The sequence below is a fragment of the Helicoverpa zea genome, chromosome 6 (assembly GCF_022581195.2).
Source record: "Helicoverpa zea isolate HzStark_Cry1AcR chromosome 6, ilHelZeax1.1, whole genome shotgun sequence".
NCBI classification, from domain to species: Eukaryota; Metazoa; Arthropoda; class Insecta; order Lepidoptera; family Noctuidae; genus Helicoverpa; species Helicoverpa zea.
This window is the reverse complement of record NC_061457.1, coordinates 6,493,754-6,511,852: the sequence shown is the minus strand read 5'-3', so window position 1 is coordinate 6,511,852 and position 18,099 is coordinate 6,493,754. Positions and strand designations below refer to the sequence as shown.

The 18,099-nt window shown below is 34.7% G+C and overlaps 1 protein-coding gene across 2 annotated transcripts; it reads right to left on the bottom strand.

Moving 5' to 3' along the window:
- Window positions 1-3,897: 3,897 nt before the first annotated feature.
- Window positions 3,898-17,065, bottom strand: LOC124631113 (cyclin-dependent kinase 11B). 2 transcript variants are annotated; one of them, XM_047165294.1, is made up of 12 exons: window positions 16,712-17,065; window positions 15,967-16,122; window positions 14,812-15,614; window positions 14,345-14,584; window positions 14,018-14,255; window positions 13,767-13,935; window positions 13,309-13,491; window positions 5,851-5,995; window positions 5,645-5,766; window positions 5,311-5,535; window positions 5,001-5,219; window positions 3,898-4,887 (listed from the first exon to the last, which is right to left on the bottom strand). In XM_047165294.1, exons 1-12 carry the CDS (start codon window positions 16,786-16,788, stop codon window positions 4,681-4,683), a joined length of 2,784 nt encoding a protein of 927 aa, XP_047021250.1. In that variant the 5' UTR covers window positions 16,789-17,065; the 3' UTR covers window positions 3,898-4,680. The 2 variants fall into 2 exon arrangements, with proteins under 2 accessions (XP_047021250.1, XP_047021251.1); XM_047165295.1 differs by having other exon boundaries at window positions 14,345-14,569; window positions 16,712-17,060.
- Between the last annotated feature and the right edge of the window lie 1,034 nt (window positions 17,066-18,099).

Sequence of the window (18,099 nt, the reverse complement as noted above, 5' to 3'; positions counted from 1 at the left end):
GAATGGCAGCAACCGGCAGCGATGCGGCGAGCACTTTCAGTGTGAAATAATTTCTAAGTTCTTGCCGCATCGCTGCCATTCCAGTGTGACTCGGGCCTTAGGTAGTAAGTAGTTACGTAAAGGATATTCAAATAAAAAAATATATTTCTGTTGAAAACATATAATTATTGTACCATATTTTAATTCTACACTAATTCCACCTGCATCGAGGTACACCACTAAGAATAAGAGGTATTTAGTATTTACACTGTGTAACCTGAACTACACACGAATGTTGAATTTTATTATTAGTTTGTAACATGTGCATTCAACATTTTCAAAGATCGATCTCAGAGGTCGAACGCTATTTACTCAATCGGTTTTACACTTTGAGCGTTAGACTCCTTTTATTAATTACATAAGATTACATCAATAATGAAAAAATATTATTTTATGCTATTTTACATATACATACATCAACAATGGCTAAGTGTCATAATGAATTAAGGCTAGAAGTAATTATGTATTCCATAAGTACATCAAATAACAATTATTATATATACATGAGCTTTTCATTGCAGTTTTTGTAATGTTGTAACGCATGATTTTGTTGTAATATACAGTACTTATACAAATGGCAGTTTTTTTTAACTCTCTCACCTGTGCAATCACATTTCCTTAAAAAAATAGTAGTTCAGTGTGTGATGTGTAAAGAATTTGTTATTCCCCTGCATACGGTACATTGAAATTTAACGCGATGCAAATAAAATTTCGTCATCGCCGCAGTAACGGTAACGGTACTAGAAATGAAAGTACCTACTACATCTTACATCCGAGTAGTCGGGCGTAGGTCGACAATTACGAAGCTAGGTAATACAATGTTACACAGCAATATTAAAATAATTTATATAGTAACCTAAACAAATCTGTTGCAACCAACTTACTAAAAAGTATGCAGATGCAATAAGGGAGAAGACCTACCAACCGCTACCAGACCTACGTACCTACTGTAACGACAAACCGGTTCGAATTTTTGGAGGACAGGGTTCAGTCACGATACCTATATCCTTTAATGGAAAAATAGAACCCGTATTTTAGTTAAAAAAGCTTTTTTTAAGTACGAAGATGTTTTATCTACACTCAACAGCACTTAAATACTCCCCTCCTAACCATTCATAAACGATTCCGACAAACTGAGTACCTTTTTTTTTAAGTCGGTTGAAAAATAAATTCCTGCCTGGCTGTCAATATTATTAGGCCCGAGACACACCGGAATGGCAGCAACCGGCAGCGATGCGGCGAGCACTTTCAGTGTGAAATAATTTCTAAGTTCTTGCCGCATCGCTGCCATTCCAGTGTGACTCGGGCCTTAGGTAGTAAGTAGTTACGTAAAGGATATTCAAATAAAAAAATATATTTCTGTTGAAAACATATAATTATTGTACCATATTTTAATTCTACACTAATTCCACCTGCATCGAGGTACACCACTAAGAATAAGAGGTATTTAGTATTTACACTGTGTAACCTGAACTACACACGAATGTTGAATTTTATTATTAGTTTGTAACATGTGCATTCAACATTTTCAAAGATCGATCTCAGAGGTCGAACGCTATTTACTCAATCGGTTTTACACTTTGAGCGTTAGACTCCTTTTATTAATTACATAAGATTACATCAATAATGAAAAAATATTATTTTATGCTATTTTACATATACATACATCAACAATGGCTAAGTGTCATAATGAATTAAGGCTAGAAGTAATTATGTATTCCATAAGTACATCAAATAACAATTATTATATATACATGAGCTTTTCATTGCAGTTTTTGTAATGTTGTAACGCATGATTTTGTTGTAATATACAGTACTTATACAAATGGCAGTTTTTTTTAACTCTCTCACCTGTGCAATCACATTTCCTTAAAAAAATAGTAGTTCAGTGTGTGATGTGTAAAGAATTTGTTATTCCCCTGCATACGGTACATTGAAATTTAACGCGATGCAAATAAAATTTCGTCATCGCCGCAGTAACGGTAACGGTACTAGAAATGAAAGTACCTACTACATCTTACATCCGAGTAGTCGGGCGTAGGTCGACAATTACGAAGCTAGGTAATACAATGTTACACAGCAATATTAAAATAATTTATATAGTAACCTAAACAAATCTGTTGCAACCAACTTACTAAAAAGTATGCAGATGCAATAAGGGAGAAGACCTACCAACCGCTACCAGACCTACGTACCTACTGTAACGACAAACCGGTTCGAATTTTTGGAGGACAGGGTTCAGTCACGATACCTATATCCTTTAATGGAAAAATAGAACCCGTATTTTAGTTAAAAAAGCTTTTTTTAAGTACGAAGATGTTTTATCTACACTCAACAGCACTTAAATACTCCCCTCCTAACCATTCATAAACGATTCCGACAAACTGAGTACCTTTTTTTTTAAGTCGGTTGAAAAATAAATTCCTGCCTGGCTGTCAATATTATTAGGCCCGAGACACACCGGAATGGCAGCAACCGGCAGCGATGCGGCGAGCACTTTCAGTGTGAAATAATTTCTAAGTTCTTGCCGCATCGCTGCCATTCCAGTGTGACTCGGGCCTTAGGTAGTAAGTAGTTACGTAAAGGATATTCAAATAAAAAAATATATTTCTGTTGAAAACATATAATTATTGTACCATATTTTAATTCTACACTAATTCCACCTGCATCGAGGTACACCACTAAGAATAAGAGGTATTTAGTATTTACACTGTGTAACCTGAACTACACACGAATGTTGAATTTTATTATTAGTTTGTAACATGTGCATTCAACATTTTCAAAGATCGATCTCAGAGGTCGAACGCTATTTACTCAATCGGTTTTACACTTTGAGCGTTAGACTCCTTTTATTAATTACATAAGATTACATCAATAATGAAAAAATATTATTTTATGCTATTTTACATATACATACATCAACAATGGCTAAGTGTCATAATGAATTAAGGCTAGAAGTAATTATGTATTCCATAAGTACATCAAATAACAATTATTATATATACATGAGCTTTTCATTGCAGTTTTTGTAATGTTGTAACGCATGATTTTGTTGTAATATACAGTACTTATACAAATGGCAGTTTTTTTTAACTCTCTCACCTGTGCAATCACATTTCCTTAAAAAAATAGTAGTTCAGTGTGTGATGTGTAAAGAATTTGTTATTCCCCTGCATACGGTACATTGAAATTTAACGCGATGCAAATAAAATTTCGTCATCGCCGCAGTAACGGTAACGGTACTAGAAATGAAAGTACCTACTACATCTTACATCCGAGTAGTCGGGCGTAGGTCGACAATTACGAAGCTAGGTAATACAATGTTACACAGCAATATTAAAATAATTTATATAGTAACCTAAACAAATCTGTTGCAACCAACTTACTAAAAAGTATGCAGATGCAATAAGGGAGAAGACCTACCAACCGCTACCAGACCTACGTACCTACTGTAACGACAAACCGGTTCGAATTTTTGGAGGACAGGGTTCAGTCACGATACCTATATCCTTTAATGGAAAAATAGAACCCGTATTTTAGTTAAAAAAGCTTTTTTTAAGTACGAAGATGTTTTATCTACACTCAACAGCACTTAAATACTCCCCTCCTAACCATTCATAAACGATTCCGACAAACTGAGTACCTTTTTTTTTAAGTCGGTTGAAAAATAAATTCCTGCCTGGCTGTCAATATTATTAGGCCCGAGACACACCGGAATGGCAGCAACCGGCAGCGATGCGGCGAGCACTTTCAGTGTGAAATAATTTCTAAGTTCTTGCCGCATCGCTGCCATTCCAGTGTGACTCGGGCCTTAGGTAGTAAGTAGTTACGTAAAGGATATTCAAATAAAAAAATATATTTCTGTTGAAAACATATAATTATTGTACCATATTTTAATTCTACACTAATTCCACCTGCATCGAGGTACACCACTAAGAATAAGAGGTATTTAGTATTTACACTGTGTAACCTGAACTACACACGAATGTTGAATTTTATTATTAGTTTGTAACATGTGCATTCAACATTTTCAAAGATCGATCTCAGAGGTCGAACGCTATTTACTCAATCGGTTTTACACTTTGAGCGTTAGACTCCTTTTATTAATTACATAAGATTACATCAATAATGAAAAAATATTATTTTATGCTATTTTACATATACATACATCAACAATGGCTAAGTGTCATAATGAATTAAGGCTAGAAGTAATTATGTATTCCATAAGTACATCAAATAACAATTATTATATATACATGAGCTTTTCATTGCAGTTTTTGTAATGTTGTAACGCATGATTTTGTTGTAATATACAGTACTTATACAAATGGCAGTTTTTTTTAACTCTCTCACCTGTGCAATCACATTTCCTTAAAAAAATAGTAGTTCAGTGTGTGATGTGTAAAGAATTTGTTATTCCCCTGCATACGGTACATTGAAATTTAACGCGATGCAAATAAAATTTCGTCATCGCCGCAGTAACGGTAACGGTACTAGAAATGAAAGTACCTACTACATCTTACATCCGAGTAGTCGGGCGTAGGTCGACAATTACGAAGCTAGGTAATACAATGTTACACAGCAATATTGACTGTAGGCGTATGTTGACTATCGATTCGAGCGTCGCCCGAGTCGCCGTCGCTAAAATTTGAGCGAGAAGCCGGGCGCCACGTTGAGCGAGCGCTGGTGCAGCTGGAAGCCGAGTGCCTCGTCCGAGTCCGCGCGGGCGAACTGCGCGTACGCCGCGCCGCCCGCCGGCGGCCGCGGGCTGTGCGTGCTGCGCCGGTTGCCCTCCGACTTGGCGGGCCACGTCGGGAACATCGCCGGCTCGATCGCCACCGGCTGCTCCTGTATTACGGCGTGGAACTTTTTACTAGTGTCATTTTATATTTCACTAGATTAACATAATATTTAATATAGAACTTTTATATGGTTTAGTAAAATGGAAACATTCGCATTACCTTGAAATAGGCATGTTCCAGGGCAGCATCCGCTGTTATTCTTCTAACAGGATTATAAGTTAGGAAGCCTTGCAATAAAGATAATCCTGTCTCTGACAGTAGATCTGAGCCTATTCTTTGCCTCAGCCCACCCGATGGATGTTCAGCAAAGGTCATTCTTTGGACGGCTGGCAATTCATTGTAGCCTGGCCAAATCATCTCTGAAGGTGTACCCAAATCCTGTAAACAAATAAAATAGATAAGTAATGAATAGGTTTTTTCTTTCACCAAAATAAGCAAATATGTTGTAGTATTCAAAAGGAAATTTTACCTTAAATATTCTATTCAATTGATCCACTTCAGACTTTCCGGGAAATAATGGATTCATAGTAATAAATTCGGCGAATATACAGCCGACGCTCCACATGTCGATAGGAGTGGAGTACTCTTTACAGCACAGCAGCAGTTCAGGCGCGCGGTACCACAGCGTCACTACGATGGGCGTATACTGGCGCAGCGGGGAGCCATACTCTCTCGCCAAACCGAAATCACCCACCTACAAACAATTTCAAGTTGAGCATGAAATATACACAGGCAACTGAAATTTTTAAGCAATTATGTCATTAAAATAATCTAGTATAATAATAAATAAAAACTATACCAACCTTTAATACACCTTTGTGCGATAATAACAAATTGCTGGTTTTAAGATCTCTGTGCAAGATCCAATTGTCGTGGAGATGATGAACAGCTTTCAGTAGTTGCGTCATCAGACATTTCACTTCCCCTGTGAATAAAAAGAAACTGTAAAGTAACTCTTAAATCGAATATTTTAATATTATTCCGTTAATTTCATCGCAGATGTGCTTACCTGGTAAAAATACTTGTTTCTTTCCTCGCATGGTCTCCATGAGACTCCTCAGGTCGTGTTCTACGTAGTCCATCACTATGAATATCTTATCCATGTTAGAGCCTACGACTATCTCCCGCACCGTGACTATGTTCGGGTGCTGGCCCTGCAACAACCAAGCGAATGTGCCACGTGTTAGAACGACGGTAATGGCGGAACTTCCTTACTTCTTACAGTACTTATACGATCATCTGAAACGCTGGCGCAGCGAGATTGGCTATACAGTTATATCTGGAAATGTATGCTTCACAATCAATAAATTGGCAACAAAACACAGAACATTTCAAACGGTTAATATATTAAAAATACATATTTATGATGCGAAAAACGATTTGATAAATTGAAAACCAACAAGTTCTTATTATGAATTAAGACAACTATACCAAAAGTTACAAGATTTAATTGCGTTTATAAATTAAAATAAAATACACAAGAAGCCTAAATTCCTCCCTAACTACAAACATTAATAATTTTCATTTATTTTCTTCATGAAAATGCTGATCATTTTAATGTTTATTATTTGATTTCAAAAACTCAAATGATCACTTTTTATGAGTGATTAGCATAGCATAACACACATACGAAGTATAAACTAATTTACTATATTAATTGTGAAGTAAACATTTTCAGACATTAAACTTAGACAGTATGACTATACAGCAATCTTTGGAAATGATATCATACTGTATAATTAAACTGTTGCCACCAGATATTAACCTAGCGCATACCGCTGGACGTACGGCCGAATTCATTTGAAAATAACATTTTAATATCAATCTTAACGGCTTGGAAATACAGTTAATAATTGCATGCATATTCATTCTTCGTATGCAACTATTAGCCGTATTATATTCAACTACGTCGCGCTTCCAGCGGTGTGCACTGAGCCGTGAAATGAGGATTCTTCAGATCTCTTTTATAAAGCATGTAAATACTGTATTACATAAACTTGATATAAGGCATCAAAACCTATCTACGTTACGACAGAATGTGGTTAAACCTCAGTCTCGTCTACTAACAGATAAGCAAGAATTAAGACTTTTGTTTAACTACATTATGTACCTAATCAGGTGCATAGCCTTGTCACAACAGGTGGTATTTAATATCTATGGTTTAATTAAACTAAACGCGGAAACAAAACAAATATTGATAATATTTTACAGTTTGTGCTCCAGGTGTAACAGTTGTTTATCTAATTTAATCAATCCATAGATAACAATATTAAAATTTGTAGTCCAGATGTGCAATAACTAAAATCACGCAGGATATCAAACGTGTACCAATAAGCAATCTAATTCAATTTACACAATTGACATTACAAAATTAATTTAAAAGATACGTGATTTTAATTTACTAAAGTAGGTATCCATAATAGTTTGGCTACAAATATTGTACAGTAAGTATTTGTACATACACTTAGGTACATCGAAAGATACTTAATTCTACCTTATGTTATTTGTACAACACAGTATCATGAATCATGTTTTTGTTTGATATGATCAAATATTTACGCAAGATGTGTATTTTTTGGTTATTTGTAGAAAAGCCACTTGTGACGTTAGTAAGAGTACAATCAATAACAATATCAGTTCTATTATACACAGTGTTACAAAAGTACCTATTCAAAAACATACAACAATTTTCAAAGCCAAAAAAGCAAAAAAGAGTAAGGATAGATCATTTATAACAGAGAGGTAAAAGGAACAGAAAAATATAATTATGTACATACTAAACTTTTCTTTCTAAATTCTATTCACAAGGTTCTACAATCTCACATCTTATTCTTACTTAAGTACATTACTGGATTCTAAACATCTTGAACCGTTTCTGATGGATTAGATGCTCCATTTGTACCAAGATATAAAAGTCTTCTTCTTTGTCTTAATTTGTAATAACTAAGCGAATCTATACATTTTTTATTATGACTCTTGGCCTTGTCTTGATCAGCTGGGTAAAACTGTAGCGTATGTGTAGTTTACCTACCTATCCAATGATCACATCATCAACGAAAAATATGTTTTTTTTTTATGCGTATAGTGAAACAGTGATATTACGACTTAAAAACAATTTTAATGGACTCTTTTCAAGGAGCCATTTAACCCGTTTACGGCTTTGTACTTTTGTAACACCCTATATAACACTTTAATGGAAAACTTGTTAAGTTACCTGCAATTATTTTATTTAACATTTGCCAAGCACTCATCAATGCTGATATATCATAAAGGTATAATTGATATATAATTAAGTAAGGAAAATAGGGGGAAACATATCATATAAAACAAAATCCACCTCATAACAGTTGTAGAAACGACATTAAAAGAGTGTAATATCCTGCATGATTTAGTTTATGAACATTTTGTTCGTATAAATCGACAAATATAGGCCCGTCACCTATTACATGAGTCTTGTGACCAACTATACACCTCAGGCTACTGTGAAGAATACAGGCACTGCGGCTTCGATTAGCAAGTTTCAGAGAATTTGATGGCAGAAAATTACGAACATCGAAAGTTATTTAATTGAAAATTCCACAATCCGAAAATAAAAAAATTCTAATCACAGAGTAAATAACGAGCTTATACTAAATTACTTGAGACGGCAGTTTATTTATATAAATCTATCTTGGAGAATAAACAAAGAAAACTACCAGACGGACATTCCCCTTATAACATCCGTCTATGGATGAAAATATATTCAGTTCAAAGTATAGTAATAATACATAAAGATGTAATCTTGAGATTTCGTCTACAGAAAAGAAGGGAGAGAGGCAAAATTTGATGTATAAAACTACGTTATCTAAACAGTACCGATAAAAGCCAAGGTACTAACTCGAAACACGTTTTGACGATGTAAACAACGACGTGAAAACACACTTCGAGAATAGAAACTAGACGAATTTTCATCTAGTTTTCTAATCTCGTTGTGTAAAGAAATATGTAAATAGTTATTTCTGGCAATCGGGATTAGCTTCTATTTTATAGGTAACACTGCAACATTTAAGTTTTCTGCAGAGATCTCCCTAGATGTTTTGGAAACCTTTGGTAAAATTATCCTAATAAACTTTGGCTATATTTATTTTTGAAAAAAAAAAAATATCTAGTATCTCTGACAAGATAACAAGATTCAAGTATATAATACTTTAGTGTTCATTTTATAGAGGTAAATGTTATACAGAGAAAGTGTATGGAAGAAGGCAAACTAGACTTGCCGGGTACACTCCGGAAGGAACAAGTGGGTTTTTGTCAGTAGAAGTCCGACCCTCCCTGGGAGGGGGCTGCCTATCGTTAATACACGATTTTTCATTTAAATTTTTAACTTTAACGATGACCGAACCATTTTCAGTAGTCAAATCGTCGAGTCGGCCCACTTACAAAGATAAAATAAGCGTTCGTATCTCTTAATACCACTATTTACTTTGAAAATTGAACTTAAAAAGTCATAGACAGTACAGTTGTTTTAAAGAAAAATAACGTTAATATTCTCGGTGAACTTGGGACTTAGTTTTCAAGACACACTTAGGATGCACGCCCATAAAATTTTATTTGTGGCGCGTGTCAAACGCTACAAAAATTTATTACACGCACATCGTGCCATACGCTATGTATAAAACAAAATACCTTTTTTATGAGGTTCAACGAGATAATTTCTATAGCCAATATATGATCGACATCATTATGTTAGCGTGTTTGAAGTCTGCCGATCAGCTATACAACCGTGCAGTCTATCAGTTGACTTCAAAACAAAATACATTGTTCTTACAGTATAGAGATATTTTTCGAAAGACAAAAAACCATGACAGTCCAGATCTATGCAATAATAATGAAGATAGCAATTCAAACAATCTTCCGAGCAGGTTATGTTAAATTGATGTTTTGCAAATAGCAGCTTCGTGACTTCTTGTTATACAAAGTTAGCTTCAAATACTTCATTTGCGGGGTTCATGAAGAGAGCTAAAACTGCAAAATTACAAAGATGTGTGTAGAATTCCTGGATTTTATTAACCTATCGCATTGTTAACATTAAAATTATTTTAACAAAGCTCGATAAATAATTGTAAAAAAGTTTTACAATAAATAGGTATAAGAATTAACCCATATAGTCATGTTTTGATCAGTTCTGTCACAATAAGTATTTGCAAATGGAGCTGGAAATATGGATAACAATGACTTATCAACTGATTTGAAAATAAAAAACAACATGACAGTTATGGGATAGTAAATAGACAATAACAATATGTAGTTAGAAACTCAACTACAAACCCTGTCATGACTAATTTACATTTGATAAACAAAGCGAAGATTTAAAGGAAATTACAGGAATGCATTTGCTAACATTACAGCTTTATACTAATTGGAATTAATGACAGATTTTTCAATCGCCTGATAACTTTAATCTGCGGAATATGTTTCATGTTTTGACAGCCTTTGTATAAAAATATGTCAAGCCGCTATCTATATTTATTCCTCAGATAGAACTGATGATTGAAAAATCGGCACTTAATTAAATTTCTTTATATCAAGCCTAAGCCAGTTTATATGAAACACTGAAGAGAAGACGTAAAGGGGATTATCTAGTTAGTGCAAATAAATAGAAGAGTGTGTATTTTAACCAATGATATGTCCCACATAAGCTTAAGAGCGCTTTCAAACCAGCTGATTTTCCGTTTTTCGATTTTCCATACGGGCGTGGTACTATAGCTTTGCATTCTTTTGTGACGGCACGGGGGAGGTTGCCGGCGATGGTGACTACATAAAGGTTATTTCCGGTTGCCTCCGAAACTAATAACAAATATGATCAACAACAATAGTATTACAATTAAATAGTATAAACTGTATATTTATAAACTGTACTCGAATATTTAATTTGCGATTGTTTACAATACGTCTATTCTCAAATGTTCTGACTATTTTCTAACATCATAACACATAATGAAAACAAAATTACTCTTTTATTATTTTGAATGCGTATACGTACGCGCGTACCACGGTCTGGGATGGCGGTAATCACGTCCGCTTTCTACATCCGCGGCCACCCAGCAATCATGGTAGTGTCACAAACGAATATGCTAAAATATGAAAGCACTCTTAGAGCCCACAAACGAAGAGCGATCATAGGATGCGGGGCGGAATGTATATTATGTGGTGGTTAACTTTAACAATAACTTCCATGATTCGTAATGAGTAGGCTACCGCGATCAGATTTGTACTTTGACTAATCTGATCGCTCTTATAGAATAATCTATAATAACGGTGAAGTCACACGACGCGCCTTAAGCACGGCGCGACACCACCCGCATGTTATTTTTATGTTGGATGCCGTTCTATCGCAATGCTGCACTGCAGAACGCGTCGTGTAGCCTCACCTTAAGTTACAAATATTTGAATGCACACATTCCGTTTTCAGTGCATACTTATTGACGGTATTGACTTTCACAGCTCATTTTCCTTCGAAATGTAATAAAATCCGAAAATAGGATAAAACAGTAGAGCAATTTCGCAATGGCCAGATCATGTCCAGATGGAAATTAGTTATTCTTGGAAAACTGAAGGCCATTTTGCCAAACTCAAAAAAGGCTGTTTATATCGAATCTAATACCCTACTTTTCTTCGCATTTTTCGCCTTTATCAAGTGGACTTAACTACAGTGCATAACAAGATAGAAAAAGGGAATCGGCCCAACTTACTACTAAGAGTATAAAAAAATAACAGATTAAGAGGACGAATTGGAATTTTTGGCGCCAAGGATCTCAATTTTTCTCAGTAAATACAAAACGGATCAAAATACAACTTGGTTACCTGAAAGTTCATGATATAAACCTTATTTTGTTAGACGTAGAAACATGATTAGGTAACTTTTATAACAGAGAAAAATATATCAAACATACCTCTTTTTAAAAAGAGATTCAAATATTATGGGCAAACGGGACCGATTTAAGCCTCTTAACTTTTTAAGTAGTTGAGTATATACATACTCTTTAAAATTGTAGAAGGAATTTTTATCAAATTATCATTTCTAAATAATAAAATTACAAAACCATTTTGTCGCTTACGACTTTTAGTTATAAGCTAGCGCGCGTATTGTTATCCTCGCCCCGCTCAGACGCTCCGACCCCTTTTGGCGCCTTAGATGCGCGTGCCGGTTATGGAATTATTGTTGACCAATTCGTCGCCTTAATAAGATCAAGACCTGTTTCACTTTTTCTGGGTATAGAGTATCGGCATTTTATTATATATTTTAGTTAGATATATTTGCAGACGAGTCTAATCAGAACTTATCCGGAGGTAATGAAACTGATGATAATAATTTTGTCTATGTGAAACAGCATCTGACATGTAGGTATGCAGTATGTTGAAAGTTGCAGAGATCTTAAATGATTTTTATACTTTTTAGCTCAGTATAAAATCTTAGAACATCAGCATAAGAAGCATTACTTTATATTACAAAATATAAAATAGTATATAATAGCTACTTTGTGGTAGGAGGTCGTCCATTAATCAAAAATCACGTAAAACGTTATTAGGAGCGTCAAAATGTAGGTTAAAACATTACGTGATTAATCGACGACCCTTCATGATAATAAATTATCCAAAATCTAATAGAACTATATTATGTATAAACGCGTAAACTATACATAACAACTGAACTGTACTGTCACGTGTTTTTGCCTCCTTGCCTTGTAAGATATTTGGAACTCTTATCTAAGTGCTTGATTACAATTGTAATCATTAACTTGAGAAAAGTTATCGGATGTAAATTTGTAGCCGTCAAGTTATAACTAACTGTGGTTGGTTATGAAGTGTGTCAACACCAGTGTTATTCAAGTTATAAGCCATGGACTTCACCAATAATATGAAAATAATGCATTGCTTATATTAAAATATACACTCATGTCTATCCACAGCATGTTTTGATGTCAGCAGTTCTTAAAATTATCCCCTAAGTTTACCTGGTGCTGAATCTTCATGATCTTATCATAAACTTGCATATTTCTTAAAATAACCTTCGATGTTCGTAATTTAAGCATTGTATATAAAAATTACTTTTTGTAGACCATCAAATTTGGAGATGTAGAACGGAATAAGAAGTAAGCATTGAAGGGTTGGCCCCCCTGGAATAAATTTCCTAAGATAGTTTAGCCCGCCCGTATCGAAGTTGTTACCCTTGCAATCGGGTCACACCTCTAGCACAACCCTCTTGCAGGTAAGAGGTGCCGGGCCTGTAGGAATAAAATACAAGGCATTAATGAAATGAATTCAACACAGGAGCCATCGAGTGCTTCACAGCTCGCGGCTCAAACACTAGCACGCATTTATACTAAACACAATTATTTGAAAATGAAGTACCTTCGAGAAAAGAGCAGTGACGCATTATGATGGCTCAAGTGAGCTATAGTTTATAAAAATAAGATTGTGATCTTACCTTCAACAATGTGTTAATTTCTCTCAAAGAGGTTATAGGGAATCCTTCCTTCTCCTTTTCCATTTTAAGTCTTTTAAGAGCAACAATTTCATCAGTAGTTTTATCACGGGCTCTGTAAACAACTCCGTAGGCGCCTTCCTCTATTCTATTGAGACATTGAAACTCCTCAACGGATCGACAACCCTATAAATATTATTACAAAAATATCTTATTAATATGTAAAAAAATATGAAACAAGAAAGGACAATACAAGGAAAATAAATTTAATTATACTTGTTCTAACACCTGAAAGAAAAATTGTTTTTTTCTGTTACAGCTAGATATTTCATTATGGTAAGATGCAGCACTAGAAATGACTTGGTGCAGGTCTGAAGATACAATCAATTCTTGTTAATTATTGGCACTTGTGGGGGACAAGGTTATTACATAACTCATGTAAAACATGAAAAGATTCTCACCTGTAACGCAGGGTAGTAAGGAGGAAGAGCATTAATAGCTTCTTCCCTTTGCCTGGTTTCTTCATCATCCTCATTAGGTTTTTCCTCCTCTGTAGACTTTCCATTCTCTCCGGGAGGAGGTGGCGAAAACGAATGTGATCTGCTTCTGCTTTTGGATCTAGACAATGATCTGAAAAAATAAATATTTTTGATGTAAACGCTTTCGTAAATTATTGTTTATGATAATGAATAGAATAATGAAGTTAAATTACCTGTGTGATCCGTGAGAGGATTGTAGTGATGCAGGCTTAGACTTAGTCAGGCCAGGGCTAGGAGACTTAGATTTTGATGGAGGCCTAGTCTTATCACTGATCCTTTCATTGTCTTTTTCTTCTTTTTCAGACTTTTCTTCATCATTATGTTCATCTTCAGCTTCAGACTTAGAATCTGCTGCAGAGTCTGACTCAGTGCATGAACTGTCTTCCTCTGTTTCACTATTTGTGTGTTCACCTACAATGAATAATTAATTACAATTAAAATCAAGTTTGATTTAACACAAAATTAAACAATATTCTATAGAAAAATATAACTAGACTTACCATCTTCAGGCTCTGAGTGGGGGGAGTCAGTTTTCATTTCGATATCACTAGAATCGGAGACTGTAACTACAGAATCGCCATAGTCGGGAGATTCTGCAGTTTTGGTCTTCTTTGTAGCAGTCTCATTAGGTGATACGGAACGTTTCTTCCCGCGGCGACGATGCTCTTGTCGTCTGGCCTCCAACTCAGTGCGCGATTCATGTTTTCGCTTTTCCCTCTCTTTATCTGAAACAACATGTTCTGGTTTTTCATAAGATAATCTTAATATTCAAGTATTGAACCTACTACATGATTATACTGTTGCTTAAGGTACTCCAACAAAAATGTAGTGTAACATATAGGCAGTTTCTAAAAATAATGTGGAAAGCCAAAGATATGTTTATTATTATTTACATTACTATCACAACATTAATTTCAATCCTATATTCCTATAATTACTGAACATTGAGAAAATGTCTGATTGTTACCTGCAAACAAGACTTTATTTTTCCGGTGTTCCTGATGTTTATCAAGAGATGAGTGGCGAGATGATGACTTACTTTCTTTTTCATAATACTCTGAACTTTTCTTGCCATCTTGGCTTTGCAACTCTTTGGTTATTCTCTTGTTCAGTAATCTTGTTCTTAAGTCTTCTAATTCTTTATCTCCAGATGTTCTATCCCTGTTTTCTTTTTCATTATTTTGATTAGTATGGCCTTCTTCAGCTAATGATCTTAATCTAGATTCTATTCTTTCATTATTGTCAGAGCGTTTTCTGTCTTGCTCAGAGTATTTATATTGTCTGTCACGGCCAAGGTATACATCTCTTTGCATTTCTTTGTCCTTATTGTACATCTCTTTTTCTTTATATGCCATCTCCTTCTCTCTATAGGCTTCTCTAGAGCGAGCAGGTTCTCTGAAAGAAGGATCTCTATACATTTCTCTCTCCCTGTAATGCTCCCTCTCTCTGTACGTATCCTTTTCCCTATAAACATCCTTTTCTTTATACATATCCTTTTCTCTCATCTCTCTTTCACGATACATTTCTTTGTCTCTAATATCCTTATTGTCCCTGTACATGTTATCTTTATTACTATCTCTATACATTTCTTTTTCTCTATAAGCTTCTTTCTCTCTATATGCTTCCTTGTCTCTAAATGCCTCTTTGTTTTCTCTGTACAATTCTTTCTCCCTATAATATTGCTTTTCTCTATAGTACTCTTTGGCCATCTCCTCCCTATCAGGATTCTTATTAATTTCTCGTTTTGATTTGTCAGACTTATCCCGTTCCCTGTTGAAAAAGGTTTATGATTGATCTATAATATTCCCAATGTCAGAAGGATGACAGACCTTAAAGCACATAACATTAGGTTTATAAACATGTTATAAATAAAGTGTCAAGAAGATTCAGTACAGACAATTATACATTGTATATGAATGCAGTATATTTCATCTTTACCACAACAATTGAAAGTTGAGATATGAATGCTTTAAACTCTGCATCAACTGCTCATATTTCAAATGCACAAAAAAAAATCTTATTGCTATTTATCAAAGATGCAGATTACTTCTCAAAACCAACAAAATACGAGATTAGTTAATACAAGAAAAATATAGCTGTGAGTCAAAGGGACATAACTTACCTGTAAAGATGTTTCTTTTCTTTTCTAGCATTGTCTTTGTACCTATCCTTCATGGTTCGTTTATGACCTCTCTTATCCCTGTGTGATGAACGAATCACAGCTTGAGGGGGCTTGATTATGAGGGAATCAGCATTGTCCCGGTCTTCATCAGACAAACTATAAAATTATAAAACAGGTTATTAAAATAATCTCTGTTGTTCTATATAAATATACAGTACTTTATTGCTTTAATTTTAACATAACTATTAAATAATGTGCTAGGTAGCTGACACTTACTGATAAGTTACCTAAAGTCATTGTTGGGTATGGAACCTACAACACACGAATCTGTTGAGGAATCACTCCCAGAATCGTTGACAAACACAAGCATCTTCGAATCGAAATAAATAGCTTACCATTCATATTTTGAAATACCAATACAATCAAATTACGACACAAAATAATATAGGCGCTACTTCGCATTAGTCATCAACCATTTTCCTCATGCTCTTTCTGGGTAAATCCCATACGAGTAGCGTTGTTTCGGTTGATAATGAAGCTAAATCAACTTTTGGTCTGAGTCTATTAAAGGGTGTGCATTTTTTATTATGAAACAAAGATGTAAGACGAAATCACCAGGAAAACAAGTGGACTGACAGAATCGACTCATTCATATTGTTCCGCAGACATGCTCTTTTAAAACAGTTCGATAAATTTAAACATAATGAAATTGCTTTATTTAAATAATGCGATAATGAGTACATACCTAAAATCCATTTCATCTTGAACAGGGCTACGCGCTAATTCTCCATCCTCGCTTTGATCATCCTCGTAATTACTCATGATAGAGTTCACTAGTGAATCGTATGTGGCAAAGAATGTAACGTTAAATTAACCACTAATCACAAAGTTCAGTAACAATACAGTAGTAAGTTTTAAAATATGAGAAACGCAAATTTGTAATTTACACACGAACGAATTACAAATTCTCTACACTCACGCTGGAAACGACGCCATTTTGTTTAGAAATACTTTTTTAAAAAGGGAAGTTTATGAATGGCTTCGCTCTACAGTCTATGAAATTATATAATGCATAGAAGGCCTTTGAGCATATTTCGAAACCCAGTTTTTTCTATAAAAAATAAATATCAATGATGTGGTTCAATGCAATATTCTTGTTAACAGGATTCATTATCTGCAAAACCTTTTCCCAACTAGGTTGAGGTCGGCTTCCAGTCTCACCGGATGCAGCTGAGTATCAGTGTTTTACAAGGAGATACTGCCTATCTGACCTAAACAGCACTGCTATCTGGGCAATCTGATACTCCTTGGTATTACTGGCTTCTGCTGACTGCTAGTAACGTAACGACTGCCAAAGATGTGCAAATTAAAGCGTTCGTTCCTTCCCAAACATGGGCATAGCAGAGGAATGTCTTTTTTTTTTTGTTTGTAAATGTGTAACGTCTGACCCAGACCATTGGTAAATTGCAGGTGGTTCTCTATGCTATAATATAACCCACCCAAAACAAAAATGTGAAATACTGCCAAGTTCGATAATATGGGAATGCTTCGCCTATAAAAGAAGTGAGATCTGAATAAGTATCAAGTTCCATACACATACCTCAGTTAAAAATAGTTACTTTTTAATGATGTTACTTGGCAAGTTTTCACACACCTTGTTATAAACCTACTAAACGCATGAATCAAGTATTTAATTTTCTATTAAAACTTGCCAAGTAACATCATTAAAAAGTAACTATTTTTAACTGAGGTATGTGTATGGAACTTGATACTTATTCAGATCTCACTTCTTTTATAGGCGAAGCATTCCCATATTATCGAACTTGGCAGTATTTCACATTTTTGTTTTGGGTGGGATTTCATTTATTTTTGTAAGGTTGTTTATTTTATTTTTTTCTTATGATGAAGTTAGTTAAAGAAATGTCTCATTTATACTATCTTTCAGATTTTTTAATATGCACTATGTTTCTTACAAAGAAATGAACTAGATTAACTAAATGAACTAGATTTACCAACTGACTGACATGACATGTTATCATATATTATGTTCGTGGATCAAAGTTACACATTCGTTATTTTCGAAAGTGATTCACACTTGGCCATTTTCAGATTTTTACTTTACTTTGACTAAAT

Coding starts and splice junctions, on each gene's coding strand:
- LOC124631113 (XM_047165294.1), bottom strand. CDS start 16,788: ATGAGTAATTACGAGGATGATCAAAGCGAGGATGGAGAATTAGCGCGT. Junction 16,123..16,711: donor CAAGATGAAATGGATTTTAG/GTATGTACTCAT, acceptor ATAATTTTATAG/TTTGTCTGATGAAGACCGGG. Junction 15,615..15,966: donor GAAAAGAAACATCTTTACAG/GTAAGTTATGTC, acceptor CTTTTTCAACAG/GGAACGGGATAAGTCTGACA.